The sequence below is a fragment of the Ochotona curzoniae genome, unplaced genomic scaffold (assembly GCF_017591425.1).
Source record: "Ochotona curzoniae isolate NIBS_2020 unplaced genomic scaffold, NIBS_Ocur_1.0 contig_1274, whole genome shotgun sequence".
NCBI lineage: Eukaryota > Metazoa > Chordata > Mammalia > Lagomorpha > Ochotonidae > Ochotona > Ochotona curzoniae.
In genome coordinates, this window is record NW_024465023.1 from 3,792,347 (window position 1) to 3,807,277 (window position 14,931).

Sequence of the window (14,931 nt, forward strand, 5' to 3'; positions counted from 1 at the left end):
ATCTTGGCGGCGAGTGGAGAGGAAGGGAAGGGCAAGCTGTGATTGCCCCTGAGCCCAAGATCCCAGCGCCCTGGGCTGACTGTGGCTGGGCCTAAGGATACACTACCCATAAGGAAAGCATTTGGGCCTCAGCTGCCTGCAGACTTTGACAGGGGGAAAGAACAAACTGGGAAGAGAAGCAAAGGGGACCAAACAGGAAACTTGCACAGTCGGTGGGTGGGAGCACCGAGGCACACGCTGTGCGGCCTCCATTTTTCAGCACTTTTCAGGCCGCTGGGGAGCTGTCCGCTCTAATGACAACAGCAAGTATCAGATTCGCACATCCCAGAGAGGACCCCCAAAATACAGCTTCATATGTTAGTCCTTGCAGAACCCTCATTCTTACTGCTCACCTGGGCGGATGTGAGGCCAGGAGAGCAAACACTCCTTCCTGCTCTCCGTCTGCCTGCTCCTAGCATGTCACCCCTCAGCTCCAACTGCCAGAGCTGGGCTGGGACTGCCCAGCGCATGCCTTTGTTTTATGACAGACAAGCGGGCCTGTCCTTCAAAGGTGGGAGTGATGAACCCAAGGGCATGCAGAGGACTGGTACAATCTCCCCCACCACTCAGGGGCAGGGAGGGGGCAATAATCAAGGTTGGCATCCACGGGCACACACTGTATGCTGTTCTTCAATCCACAACCACTCCAGGGCCATACCTGCTCATGAAGACAGCAGGAACTAGTTAGCACCTGTCCTAGGATGCCTGTCATCTCCCCCAGAGGAAGGATCCTTCCGCCAGGAGGTGGCAAAGGGTGAGCCCCAGCAGCCCCAGACTCCCTTGCCCCTCAGAGGGTGGGAGGGAGGAGGCATCACAGGCACCCTTGGACTGAAGAGCGGTTCTATTTCAGTGTGACACTGGTCAGGGGACAACCAGGAGGGCTGACAGTGGTTTTCCTGGCAGCTCTTCCCCTGCATTGGGCGTCCTTGTCCAGACGGACACAAACAAGTGTCACTATTTATAGACAGTGAAGACACGGGGAAGGTGCTAGGACAGTGGGTACTTGCTTGCCCTCCAGATGTCGGCTCTTTGTGCAGACTTGGCAAGTCCACGTGGGGACCCTGGGGAGACCACCCATGGCATGAGATGTGCAACCCCCTAAGGCAAAAGGGCAAGCAGTTCAGATCTTAGCATCCCAAGGGGTGCGAGGGGTTTAAGAAGCTGAGCCCACCACTTCAGTAGTGGGAGGGGGGAGGGAGAACTCCACTTCAGGTGACTCTGGGAAGTTTGTGTAGTGCCACTCAGAGGAAGAAATATTCCAAAAAAAGAGCCTGTGGGAAAAGCGGAATCCAAACCAACGAGCATTCTGCCTGGGGGAGGTGCTAGCCCTGCTGGCGCTGCTGGGTTCCCGCTGTGGGCTTGGCTAGGGCTACATCCGGTCACTACCACTGCTTCTTGCTACAGCAAACAAAACACATTCCTGCACAGATGGGAAGACAGACAGCACAGCACATGTGTAAGGAAGGAGGGGTGGTGAACACAGATGCCCTCCCCAAACAAGCTCCTCTGCGCTGTGCTTTATGGGACTACCAGGCTCCCTTCACCAGCTGCCCTCCATCTATCTGTGGTCTTCCTGGTCCTGACTGTAGCTGCTTCAGGGGCCTGCCGTGCTTGTACCCCTAAATCTCCCCCTGTACCATCTGAGGACATCTACATGTCTCCTCTCTCCATGACCCCTGTGACCCCTCTCCTACTGAGGTCGCCCCCCCTGCCGCCTTGTCTTTTGCCAGCAGGCTAACAGGCAGGCACAGATCTGACAGGTGCCTTGAAAGCTGCCAGGTGTTTACTCAGGACACTGAGAGCAGCACCCGGTTACCAGCTCACGCTGGAGAGAGGCAGCCTCACTGTGCATTCCATCGAGGAGGAAGGTGAGACTACGGAGGTGGGCACTTTGGCCAAGGTCACAGGGGTGTTCAAGGGGCAAGGTGGCCTTTCCCCCCGGGGGTGCCTGGCTCCACTGCCCAAGCAAACAGTGAGTGGGCCTGGCCACATGTAGGTACTTGATGAAAACTGAAGCAAATTAATCACACATGCGAACAACACAAGAAAGAGGTCAGAGGTGGAACCTTTCTCATAACTATATCCAGCACTGTTATCCACCTTTTGCTTTGGCTGTGGCAAAAGATGCTTGGGCACCTGCTCGTTTTCTTTACCTCATTCCAAATCCACCTCCTGCCCCCAGTAAGTCCACACAAACTACTCAACTGGGATCATCAAGGGCCAAATATCAATCAAAGCCTGACTCTTCCCAGATCCCACTGGGAGCCAGTGCAAAGCAGAAACACTCAGCTGGAGCCCTCACTGGGGTCACACCAAGCCCTGGCAACCAATGCACAGCCAGCTGCGAGAACCGCCCAGGAGAGCTTGCTTCCCATTCCCTTCTAACTTCCACATCATATCCTGCCCCTGCCTTTTTTTGGTGACTCTAGTTTGTTCTCCAACTAGAAACTGTGTGTTTTTTTTTTCCTTGCAGTTGTCTCTACTCTCTCCTTGGCTTCTAATTTATGATTTCCCGGAGGGAGTTTATTTCCTGTTTGCACTTGTCATCTATGAGCCAGTGACACCCACTTGCGCCATTTCAAGGCCTCTCTCATGAACTCTCCAATGACACACCTTCATGCTGATGTCTGCAAACCAAGGGGAATATACAAATTTCACACCCAGCACCACTAGGAATCTAGAAAAGAACCATAGACCATCTGTATAATCTAAACTCAGAATGGGAGCGCAGCGCCACAAGTGGCTGCTCTCCTGGGCCACTGCTGCACATCTGCACACACTTGCTCTGCTGGGATCTGTTTTCAACACCTTCTGTTAGTGATACTTATGCAGACTGATAAGTACCTAGAAGCTTCTTTCATTCTAAGCACCAACCCCAAAGGCTTAAAGAAACCAAGATGTCTTGGTCAACCTAAGGAAAAAATAGCTGCAGATGGTAGGTTGTGTGCCAGGGTGGCACAAGGCAGCCTCAGAGTGGCGCTGTCACTGCAGAGGTGACAACTCTTCAGCCCACCCAGACCTACTGAGTCAGCAAGTGCAGTCCTGAGCCCAGCGGCTCTTTTTTAAAGTCAAAGTGGTAGGGAGAAAGGGAGACACACACACACACACACACACACACACACACACACACACACACACACACACGAGAGATCAAATGGCTGCAATGGCTAGGGTAAGCCAGGTTGAAGTCAGGAGCCAGGAACTTCATCCAAGTCCCCCACAGGAGTGTAGGGGCACAAGGACTGGGCCGTCATCCTCTGCTTCCTCAGGCACATTAGCAGGGAGCTGGATGGCTCAGCAGTGGGGACCTGAACCAGCGCTTCCATCTATCTGGTCACCAGCATTGCAAGGCTTGGCTTACCTTGCCCAGCCCCAGTCCTGCTGGCGACTTTGGAACGAGGTCTGCAGGTGACTGGGATGGGGGCCAAGCTGGAGACGCCCTGAGGGAGAGCAGGCACCATTTTTTGTCCAACAGGCTACATAGGTACCCCGTGCTCTGCCCCTTGCTGTCTGCAGACCAGTACCTCAGGGGCTGGCTGGCCGGGGGCCAGTGGCGATGGGCTGGCCATCATTTCCTGGCTGCTTAGATAACCCCCGCAATGCTGGGAAGTTATATTTCCCACTGGACTTCCCTCTTGTGCATCTTCCTCGGTGGCCTGTCCTGCTAACTGACATTTGGAGAGTGACAGAATCAGAGGCAGAGGAGGCAAGCGGAGGCAGAAGGCAAATAAGCCGTCTGTGAGCAGGAAGGGCCACTGTGATGAAATATTTCTCCCAGGATACGAAAGGGGCACCTATCACCATGTCAGAACTCACTTCCTAGAGGGTCACAAGCAAAGAGCAGCGGGAATGTTCTGGAAACTGTTGCTGAATTCATGCAAAGTCTGCAGCCCCTGGAGGACTAAGAGTGTCCAACAGCATGGCTTTGGCTCTCCCTTCTCCTGCACAAAGCACAGTGCGAGCTTGCTGCTCTGTGTGTCTCTGTGGATAATGCGCACTATCCACACTCAGCTGTGCTAGCTTCTCAGTGGACTTCGCGGGGAGAGGGCTGTCAAGGGTCCCCCGACGCGCACATGGATCAAGAGCCTCTACCACTCACTAAGCAAGGGCATGACAGGCTGGGGCTTGGCCTACTCCACTGCGGCTCACAGTCCCTTCGGTTCCTCCAGTGCCATTGGATGGAGTAAGCTGTCAGACTGGCCCTTGGCAGCCACCTGTTGAATGAAACAGGTGAACTAGATGCTGCTCAGATGGGCTCGCACAGAATGTGTGCACCCATCACTGCCTGCTATATTAGGTGGGGGTTGTTTTGCTGTTGTCATGGAAAGGCAGGGAGCCACATCACCATATGAATGAGCACTGAGCACATCATGCTAAAACAATCGAAAGGACACATGGACAGAGTTCTGGAAGCATTTGCACAATGTGGAGGTGCTTAACCTCACTGAGCAAGGCACTTCAAAATGTTAAGGCAAATACTACACTGCATGTATTGTAACATGATTCAGAAAAAAATTTTTGAAGTAAATGATCTCCCACATTACTCTGATAGGCAATAATAAAAGAGATAAAAGAAAACAACAAACAGATTTACAAGAAGGGACTTCATTTTGGGGGACAGCCAGGTACACTCTACTGCAGTCCTCAATTTACAAGGAGTAAAAGCGAGGAAAGAGGAAAGGTGACTTGCCAAAGCTTCCCTTCTTCTAGTGGGAGGGCTGAGGTTAGAACCCATGGGTAAGGCACTGAACGCTCCATGCGACTCCCACCATACAAAGAGCCAGCCGGACCCCTAGGTCCCTGACTTGCTCCAGCACATTACACCAACATGCACAGTACATGGCACAACGATCGGGCAATGAATTTGTGGAAGAAACTCAGTAATTCTTTGTACCTGCAGGAGGATCTAAGATCTTGACCTCAAAGGCGCTAGTCTGATTTCACATTACAGAAATATTCAAAAAATCCATGGAAGTGGAACTAAAAAATATTTCTTTGGCACACACACACGCATGATGAAATTAATGCATATGAAGGGTCATCAAAGAGTTTATGGAAAAAGCATATTATGAAAAACTACATACACATTCTAAGTTATCTGTACCCAAACAAATCAGTCTCTTCAATTTCACTGCCCCACAAGCTTTCGGAAGCACCCCCACACATGCATCCAGCCAGCCAGTAAACAAATCTCCGTTTTGTCAGGCACACCTCAGAACATGGGCCTTGAGAAAGCCGGTCCCTGGCAGCCTCTGAGGGTCTTGGAGCTCACGGGGATCTCTGCCACGTGGGCTGCTGGGCTGCACAGCAGACTGAAGGGCAAAAAGCAAGGAGTCTGGAATGTGGGAAGAGAACAGAGCAGTGCTGAGCTCACATGGACACAGCTCCCAGTGACGTGTGCACAGCGACGGCCACAAGACATCCAGGCAAGACAGCTGCATGTGCATTTCCCATGTGTACCGCATTTCCCATGTGCACGGCAGCTGGCCGGGCTCCAGATTAGCCTAGCAGAAAGCCTGCTGTGTGGCAGGGCCTATGTGCTGAAACCTGACCCTCACCTGCTGATGGGCAACGCTCCTGCCCTGTGGCCCCATCCTTGCTCTCGCTTCTACTGTGGATAGACAACTTGGCTGGTGGGAAGAACTTGGTTCCCTTGCCACCTTCTCCCCTCTGCCTGGCTCCTGAGGTCCTGGGCCCACTCCATGGCCACCCCCAGCCCCATGAGCAGGGAGTACCTTGTGTGTGTCAATGGGCCCAGTGGTCGCTCGGGCCTCCTCGGGGGCAGCGCGCCAGGTCTGCTCAGAGAACTGGTCTTGGGCGGCCGAGGCTTCTTCGGTGGGATGGCAGGGACAGAGGGCTTCTGGAGGTCCAGTTTTGGTTCTCTCTCTGGTCTTTCTTTAAGTCATTGTTGAGCAAAGCACAAAAAAAAACCCAGACAGATCAAGTGTAAGTGAGAGCACTTAGACATAGAAGGTTTATTTCTTACTTAAAAAACAAACAACAAAACCATGCCATTCCTGATGGTGGGATTAGAAGACAAAGAGCATTACTTACTCCTCACCAACCTGGAGCCCCATGGAGTCACAGCTCCCTGTTTCCTTCGCTGCGCCCCGTTTCCTTCTCTACCTGCAGTGCTCCTCCAGCTGCTGCCCTCCTCTGCAGACTCCTATACATTCATCAAAGCCCAGCTGAGCCATGACACCACGATTTTCTCTTCTCAACCCCTAGAGCAAGCCTCAAAGGCAAAGAGCTCTGCCTGCACTCTCTCTGGGCATTTGCATGCTCAGCAATGGCAGGAGCCGCCAGTGCCTGAGGACAGGGCCAGGCCTGGTCACGGCCGGCTGGCACATGCTCAGCAGATGCCATCTGGGGTTGGCAAACCCTGGGGCAAGGAGTGACAAAAAGGCCTGACACCTCAGGAATAGCCTCTGTAAAGGCCATAAGCATTAAAATAGAAATTTAAAGAGAGAGAGAGACAGACAGACAGACAAGAGGCATATGCCAATAAAAGACGGCATGTTTCCAGGAATGCTTAGTCTCGCATTCTTGTGCACAGTCTGAATGAGAAAGGTGACCTTGGAATTCATAGGCAAAGTCATCCCTTGGTATCTGCAGGGGACTGGCTGAGGGTCCCCTGAGGACAGCAAAATCCATGAAGAGCCAAGTCCCTTATAAAAATTACCATAGCAGTTCCATATCCTCCCATATTGCTAGATGACTTAAACACTATTCCAACAGGTGTTACACTCGATTGTTGAGATAACAATGACAAGCGCACGTCTGAACATGTTCAGGACAGGTGCAGTTTTTTCCCCAAGTATTTCAATGTGTAGTTGGCTGAGCCTGCACATGAGGAACTCTCAGGACACAGGCTGCTAAGCATAAAAATGGTTTCAAAAGCTTCATGGCCAATTTCCATTACCTTTTAATTAAAAAAAAAAAACAAGATTTATGTATTTTTATTGGAAAGGCAGATCAGATTTACAGAATGAAGAGATAGGAAGATCTTCCATCTGCTATCTCACTCCCCAAGTAGCTACAACAGCCGGAGCTGAGCCAATCTGAAGCCAGGAGCTCTTCCAGGTCTCCCACGTGAATGCAGGGTCCCAAGGCTTTGGGCCATCTCTGACTGCTTTCCCAGGCCACAGGCAGGGAGCTGGATGGGAAGTGGAGCAGCTGGGACATGAACCAGTACAAATATGGGATCCCAGCGCTTGCAAGGTGAGGATTAGCTAATTGAGCCATTGTGTCAGGCCCATATTTTAATTCTACTTTCCGTAATGACTTTGAAGCCCCTCATTAGATTTCCAAGGCTTTTTTTTTTTGGTAAAATCTTTCAGAATGCAATTGAAGCCAGATTTGTTGGCTAAACGGTGCAGTGTAGGGCCCAGCGCAGTAGCCTAGTGGCTGAAGTCCTCGCCTTGCATGCTCTGGGATCCCATATGGACGCTGGTTCTAATCCCGGCAGCCCCACTTCCCATCCAGCTCCCTGCCTGTGGCCTGAGAAAGCAATCAAAGACAGCCCAAAGCCTTGGGACCCTGCACCCGTGTGGGAGACCTGAAAGAGGCTCCTGGCTTCAGATCATGTAGCTCCAGCCGTTGCGCTCACTTGGGGAGTGAATGAACAGATGGAAGATCTTCCTCTCTGTCTCTCCTCCTCACTGTGTATCTGACTTTCCAATAAAAATAAAATAAATATTAAAAAACAATAGGGAGAGGAATTTTCACTCTTTCTGCTCTTCTCTATGTATATCACTTGATAAATGAAATTAGTTTAAACTGTGCAGTGTGTCATGACCCCTTCAAGTTATGTTCCCAAATGACCTTGCCCCTTGCATGCCATAGAACGCATCCATCCGTGTTCTTGATACATGCAGAGCTTTAGAGTGCTGCCCACTAGAGCACAAGCAGGTCCTCTAAGATGACTATTAGAGTACCTTTTACTGGCAAACACAAACACATTTTGTTTATATGCTCAGGCTGAATGACACAAGCTCTTAAAGGCCTATGGAGGGGCAAGAATTTGACAAAGCCATTAAGATACAACTTGGGATACTCCACTCCCACTGGAGGGTCAGGGTTTGAGTTCTTGCTCTGCTTCCAGTTCCAGCTTCCTGCTGATGCGCACCTGTGCAGCAACAGGTGCTAGACAGCCTTACTAGCTGGTCCACTCACAGAGGAGACCTGGACTGAGAGCTGTGTTCCTGATAATAGCCCGATCCAGTGCTGGCGGTTGCAGGCATTCAGGGATTGAACCAGTGGATAGAAAAGATCTCTTTGAAAGAATTACTTTTGTGAAGCTCCACCAGGTATTGGGCAGACATTATTGCACACAGCCCTCTTTCACAGAGGAGACTTCTGCTGGCAGCAGGACAGAGATGGACACTCACCCTCCAGCCCGCAGAAAGAATCTGTGTGTGTGTGTGTGTGTGTGTGTGTGTGTGTGTGTGTGAGAGAGAGAGAGAGAGAGAGAGAGAGAGAGAGAGAGAGAATGTGCATGCGCATGCACACATGTGGATGTGCTAACAGGGGCAAAATGTCAAGGCAAGACTGTTTTGCCAGCTTCTCTACTGCCTACAGCCTGGAGAGGCAGGAATTAAAGGTTCATGACCACTTTGCCACACAAGCCAAGCTCATGCTAAGTCCGTGCGCACAGGTGCAGGAAATGACAGCATCACAGAGCTCGCTATTGCCCAGGAATCAGCTCTGTTCCCTTCACAAGGACAGGCGGTGAGGCGCCATGATTTCACAGCACACTGCCTCAAGCTGCTGTTCAGACGGCGGCCAAAAGGCTACTCGGTTCACTGATCTGTGGTATAGACCTGGCCTTCCCAGTGAGCTCCTGCCACTTGAGTGCCAGCTGTTGGCTGTGAATCAAAGAGGTACAGCTTCCTAAGAGCTCGCAGTGTTGGCAAAACATCTGGCAGGCTGGGAAGAAATATTAAATTTCACAATAGAATTTCATGAGGCCATCAAGGAGCACCTCCAAATAATTACACTCATTAATTCAGCATTTCTCTTGTGACTTCAAAATAGCTGCTTTTAAAAATGGAATTTCCCCATCTCCTGTTCATAATCGCAACAGAGCACGTTTCCCAGAGAAATGTGGGATCAGCCAAACCTCAGGCACAAATCCTCCCACAGCCTGCGGATTGCTTCTGCAGAGACACTGGACAGCTAGGACTGAAACACACCTGCAAACCTCACCGCACGGCACCTGCCTCCCTGTAATGCTGATCACCTGCGGGGGACTCTGAGCATCAAGCTGTTTCTCCTAATTTTGCCCCGCTGTGCTCCCCTCCCAAGCACTGTTGAGCAAGGATGTGCACTCCTGACGTCACCCAGGGTCACAGGGTGAGCAACAACCTAAAGAGACAGCTTTTTTTCCTCCACCAAAAGTGGGGCGGGGGCAGCCTAGGTGTGGGCACGTGGCCCTCTGGAAAACAGGGATGGCATCCTGACTTCCAGGTCTAAGCAGGGTGCAAAGCTTCAATGTGCCAAGGGAGCTGGTTATTTTCACTTGATGAGCAATTCTAGCCCTACAAAGTGGCACAGAACACTCCCTAATTCCCTTAGAAATGAGACATTTAAAAGCAATTAAAACTAAACCATAATCACCATATTTCAAAAAAAAAGGCAAATTGTCTGGGTAGTCAGGAGCAGGCCTGTGACAGACTTGCTCTGGCTCTCGCTGCTCTGAAAGTGCCAATGAGGAATTGAGTTCATACCTTTGTCTTCTGTTCTGTTTGGAAGTGTTTCTGGTCTTTCAGGAGGAATCTTTTTAATTTCATGTTTTCTCTCAGTGGTACCTAGAAGGCAAAGGATAACAGTAGCAGAAAATGTTTTCTCCATTTGTTCATTGTAGCATGCACATGCCAGCACTTAAGTATTTCCCAGGAATAGCAAAGTCAATAATTTGTTTTCCCCGAGTTGCCTAGCAAGTTCGAATTGCTTAGAGACTGAACAGAAAGGTCTTTCTGACCAACATCACTAAGTTTTCCTTTCTCTAATTCTTAATGGATAAGAAAATTACTGGTACCTTCTGACATTCAAACTTGAGCTCCTTTAAGATTAAAATAAATCACTTGGTGGGAATGAGGGAACACATAAACAAATAAGTCAACCCTCAAAATGCAGAAATAAGGGGGCACTAAATACTGTGCTCCACAAAAAGGACTCGCAGTGACGTGGATTCCATTTGCTAGCAGTTTTAACACATGATCTGGAACGGGTTCATGTTCTCCTGTATAGGGGTGAGGTTGAGATCCCCTGGCCAGAAGGTAGGCAGGTCTTTTGACCACTTTGACCTGGCCAATGTGCTGCCATGTCATTTCTGAGGCCAAGTCATAAAAGGCCATGATGGTTGTGCTTTATTTGCTTGGACACTGAAGGTCCACATAAGCAGTCACCCAGCTTGGACAGGCCATTTGTAGATTGTGGCACATACAGGTCCAGGGGCCCAGTCCTCCAGCCACTCTTGCCGAAGGAAAGCAGACACATGGAGGAAACAGCTCTCTTCAAGATGGAGCTACCAGCCTATCCAGTGTTCCCAACCAAATCCCAGACATGATGGAACCAAGATAAGCCATCCTGGCCCTGCCCGGGTTATATCCTTGAAGCAGAGAGCCCATGAGCCCGTGGTTGTGTTATACCACTAAATCTAGGGTGGTTGACAATGTCACAATATAACTGGAAAATGACTGCTAGTTGTAGAATGCACAGAGAAGCTATGTTGGGTCCTCTGAGATCCCTTCTGTCTACAAGCGAACCCCTCAAATTTTACATCTTTCCAAGGCTTCCGCTAGGCATTTCTTCTTTCCACATGTGGCCTGCAGCTGCTTCCTTACCTGGCATCCCCCTACTGCCAGTGGCCTCAGGCATGTAAGAGCAGTTGGAAAACATCAAAGGACAAGCCAACCCGAAGTGCTCCTGCTGCGGGTCAATTTGGCTGCGCGCTTCACAAATTCTACATGGCCAATTCCAAAGGCGAGTGCACCTGGTCTGAAAATCTCAATTACACAGGCTCATAGCCAACAGGAACTTCTTAAAGACTCATTTATTTTTATTTGAAAGGCAGATTTACAGAGGGAAGAAAAAGAGAGAGAGAGAGAGAGATCTTCCATGTGCTGGTTTGCCCCATCAAATGGCCACAATGGCTGGAGCTGAGCTGATCAGAAGCCAGAAGTTAAGAATTTCTTCTGGGTCTCCCACAGGGGTGCAGGAACCCAAGAACTTGAGCCATCCTCCACTGCCTTCCTAGGCCCTAAGTAGGGAGCTGGATGGGAAGTGGAGCAGTCGGGACACAAACCAGTGCCCCATGGGATGCTGCTGGTCACAGACGGGTGAATAGGCTGTTGAGCCACAGTACTAGCTCCTAAAATAATTTTTTAAAAAACCCACTGAGGGCCCGGTGCGGTGGCGCGGTGGTGCGGTGGCGCAGTGGTTAAGGTCCTCGCCTTGCACGCCCGGGATCCCATATGAGCGCCAGTTCTATCCCAGTGGCCCCGCTTCCCTTCCAGCTCCCTGCTTGTGGCCTGGGAGAGCAGTCGAGGACGGCCCAAGGCTTTGGGACCCTGCACCCGCGTGGGAGACCCGAAAGAGGCTCCTGGCTTCAGATCGGCATAGCATCGGCCGTTGCGCTCACTTGGGGAGTGAATCATTGGATGGAAGATCTTCCTCTCTGTCTCTCCTCTCTGTATATCTGCCTTTCCAATAAAAAAATAATAAAAATAAATCTTTAAAAAAAAAAGAAAAGAAAAAAAAAACCACTGAACACATAATCCACCTAGGTCTTAAAAACTCGACACATACTAAATGCCATGTCTAACTTCTGTCAAGTCTATATATGATTTTTTGGTCAAATAATCAAGTTCAAGGAAAGCTGATGATGAGGAAAATATGCATGCTTACCTCCCCATCACAAATTCATTGCCAAAATCATTCTGTAGAACAAAATGAGTTGTAGCAGTCATCTGCAAAGATGAAGTGTCACCTAATTTTGCCCCATGGGGACAGACAATGTCAGTAAAATTGTTTGAAAAGGATAAAGAATGTGTCTAGCATGTTACAATGTGGTTTCCCAATAACAATGAGGAAGTTAAGCATCATTTCTAGATACACAGCAAGCATGGCAAGCTACTGCAGAGTCTGGACTGCCTGAGCCTTGCACCACTGGACTCAACTTCATGGTCCGGAATTGGTTAGCAGGGCCTCTGGGGCAATCCACAGTGAAAAGCAAATAAACAGCTTGCTTCAGTTCCAGGACTATAAAATATTTATAGGAGCAGAACCACTAGGTGGCAAAATGAAACTGTTCAACACAAAGAAGGCTGGGGGTGAAACAGGAGATGTAATTAACATCTCATTTCAGGGCTCAATCTTTGTAATTCTCAAATATGCCAAAGGATGTGGGGAAAGGAATTTAGGGTCCAATCCACCCCCACCTCCCAACTTGGTAGACCAAAGGAACTTACAATTTGTTTTTTATGAAAATTTTATCCATTCATTTTGAAAGCCAGAGTTGGAGTGAGGGAGGGAGGGAGAGAGGGAGAGAAAGGAATATATATATATATAGAGAGAGAGAGAGAGAGAGAAAGGAATAGCATCCATCATCTGCCTGTTACTTCTCAGATGGCTGTAACAGCCAGTGCTGGGCCAGAATGAAGCCAGGAGCTTCATCCGGGTCTTCCACATGGATGGCAGCCGCCCAGGCACATGGGAATATTCTGCTGCTTTTTCCAGGTCATTAACAGGAAGCTAGGTCAGCAATAAAGCAGCCAAAAGAGGAGCAGGTGCCCACATAGGATGCTAGCATCGCAGGCAGCAGCATTACTGGCTATGCTACAATGCTGGGCCCAGAAACGTCAATAAATCTATGAATAAACTATTCTGGAAATTTAATACATAGAACTAAAAACATATTTATATTTACTCTCCTTCTGTTTCAGTTTTTTGTTTTGTTTTGTTTTATTTTGGTGTGTGTTATGTGTTTTTAGTGCCACTTAGCCAGCTATCCAGGGAGGAACTTCCCCCATGAAATTAACAATTCAAACCAGGAGTACTGTTGGAAATGTGAATTGTCATCTTTCTACATGAGAGGCCAGCACGCAGTGAGTTATCCCATGTCCAACAACTCCCATTTCCCCTATATGACTCAAGTTTAGTATCTGAATGATAGGAACCTGAGCTCTGCTGGGCTTAACAGGCATCCCCAAGAGGCGCGCCCAGCACTCGCAAACAGCCTTTTGTTAGGGCCTAGGCAAGGCAGCGCAAATTCCGGTTAATCATACAAGAGCGACATGGCAAAGCCAGCGACGCTGTATATGTCTCATGCCGTAATGGCCCATGGGAAGGCGTCCTGGCCAGGCCGACTGCAGCTCAGGCACTGCCATAGCAGGACAATCTGAGTCTCCTAGCCTCAAGGCACCTGATGAAAACAGAACCCAGACTGGCTAACAGGAAAGTTCTTTCTGACCTTTCTCTGTGGGAGGCCTGTTTTTATGTGCTAGACCGAGAACAGAACTGAATGGTAGGTTTCTTTTAGGAAAGACAGCTGGATATTTAAAACTTCCATCCGAAGCACAGGCTGTGATTTCTGCACGTGGCAGTGAGCGGCATTTGAATCAAGGGATGCTGAGCTCCGCCTAGCAGCATGTGAGCACAGGTGAAAGGCGGCACCTGTGTGTGACCTGGTGAGACGGAGTCCCTTACCTGCCCCTGGTTTGATGACAGGAGCGGATGGAGGAGGCGGCTTCTTGGGTCTCTGAAAAAGTAATCAAATATGCCACATGAGACTGTTGGCTAGCCCGGCCTCACGCAAGAACCACTGATTCTATGTGCATTTTGGACAATTTAGAGAACCTTCCCCTCCCCCGCCCCCTTCAGTTGAGCAACGCTCTCTCCAGGGACATCAGGCTTTGGCACCTTCAGACAAACCTAAAATAAAATTCAGTCAGCCAAACAAAACTCCAACTGACAAATGCAACGCCAGTCCCCCTTTCTAAATCCGTAACAGCCTTCTGTAAAAGCACGCTCAGCAAAAAATGGCCTGAAACTAGGCAGTACAATGGTCCACCCACACTGGAGCCACATTTGCAATTCAGATTCAATCTGCTGAATAACCAAGGGATTCGAAGAGAAGATCCAAAATCGGATCTGCTCTGGAGGTGGGACCTCCGACAGAATGCAGGCAGAGGACCCACTGCAGCCAGGTCAGCGGCCAAGCCTTCAGGCTCTTTCTAACACTCAGGCCACTAGGCCACTGGCAAGGCCATCCTCCCCGCCCCGCCCCTCAGCACCATGAACCAGTTGTACCCTGTCATACGTGATCAACTGGAAGGGAGGGATGTGTTCGCATATCAGCTACTTTGTTTTTCTCTGTCACAGTCACTCCGTGGATGACAGAGGCAGCAATGCAATCAATGGCATTCATCCCTGAACTGGATCCAGGGATGTCGCCTGGGTTGACTGTAGGAGGGAGAGCTCAGGTCGGACTTGCAATTCAGTGCCTGTGGAACGCAGCCAGGACTGCATGCGTGGACAGCGATGCTAAGGACATGGTGGGGTGGGGAGGATGGGGAGCAGAAGAGAGAATTCTCTCGATGTCCAGATCATTAAAGCCAATGTGTGGATCGGGAGGGCTGCAGCATGTGGTCCACGTTGCACATCATAAGGCACGTGACTGTCAAAAGTCCCACAGGGTCTCTTCTGCTCTCTGAAGACCCGCTGCTACATCAAGGACCCGCAAACGCACTTGCCCGGCATGGACTGGCCCACCACACCTGATGGGAACGGGGGAAGGGGGTGGGGGGGTGGGAGGGAGGGTGGGGGGGTGGGGGGGGCCTGGGAAGAAACGGTTTAAGTAAAATGCAGAGACTGTGAGACTGTGAGGAA

General features: G+C 50.0%; 1 protein-coding gene across 3 annotated transcripts in view; it reads right to left on the reverse strand.

The window, feature by feature from the left end:
* The window catches only part of SH3KBP1 (SH3 domain containing kinase binding protein 1), a 305,428-nt gene that overhangs the window by 41,259 nt on the left and 249,238 nt on the right, over positions 1-14,931 (reverse strand). For all 3 annotated transcript variants that reach the window (XM_040997748.1, XM_040997739.1, XM_040997757.1), the window contains 3 exons: positions 13,750-13,801; positions 9,768-9,848; positions 5,775-5,934 (listed from right to left, as the gene is read on the reverse strand). In XM_040997748.1, the coding sequence (XP_040853682.1) occupies positions 5,775-5,934; positions 9,768-9,848; positions 13,750-13,801 (293 nt within the window). The remainder of the gene's footprint in view (positions 1-5,774; positions 5,935-9,767; positions 9,849-13,749; positions 13,802-14,931) is intronic.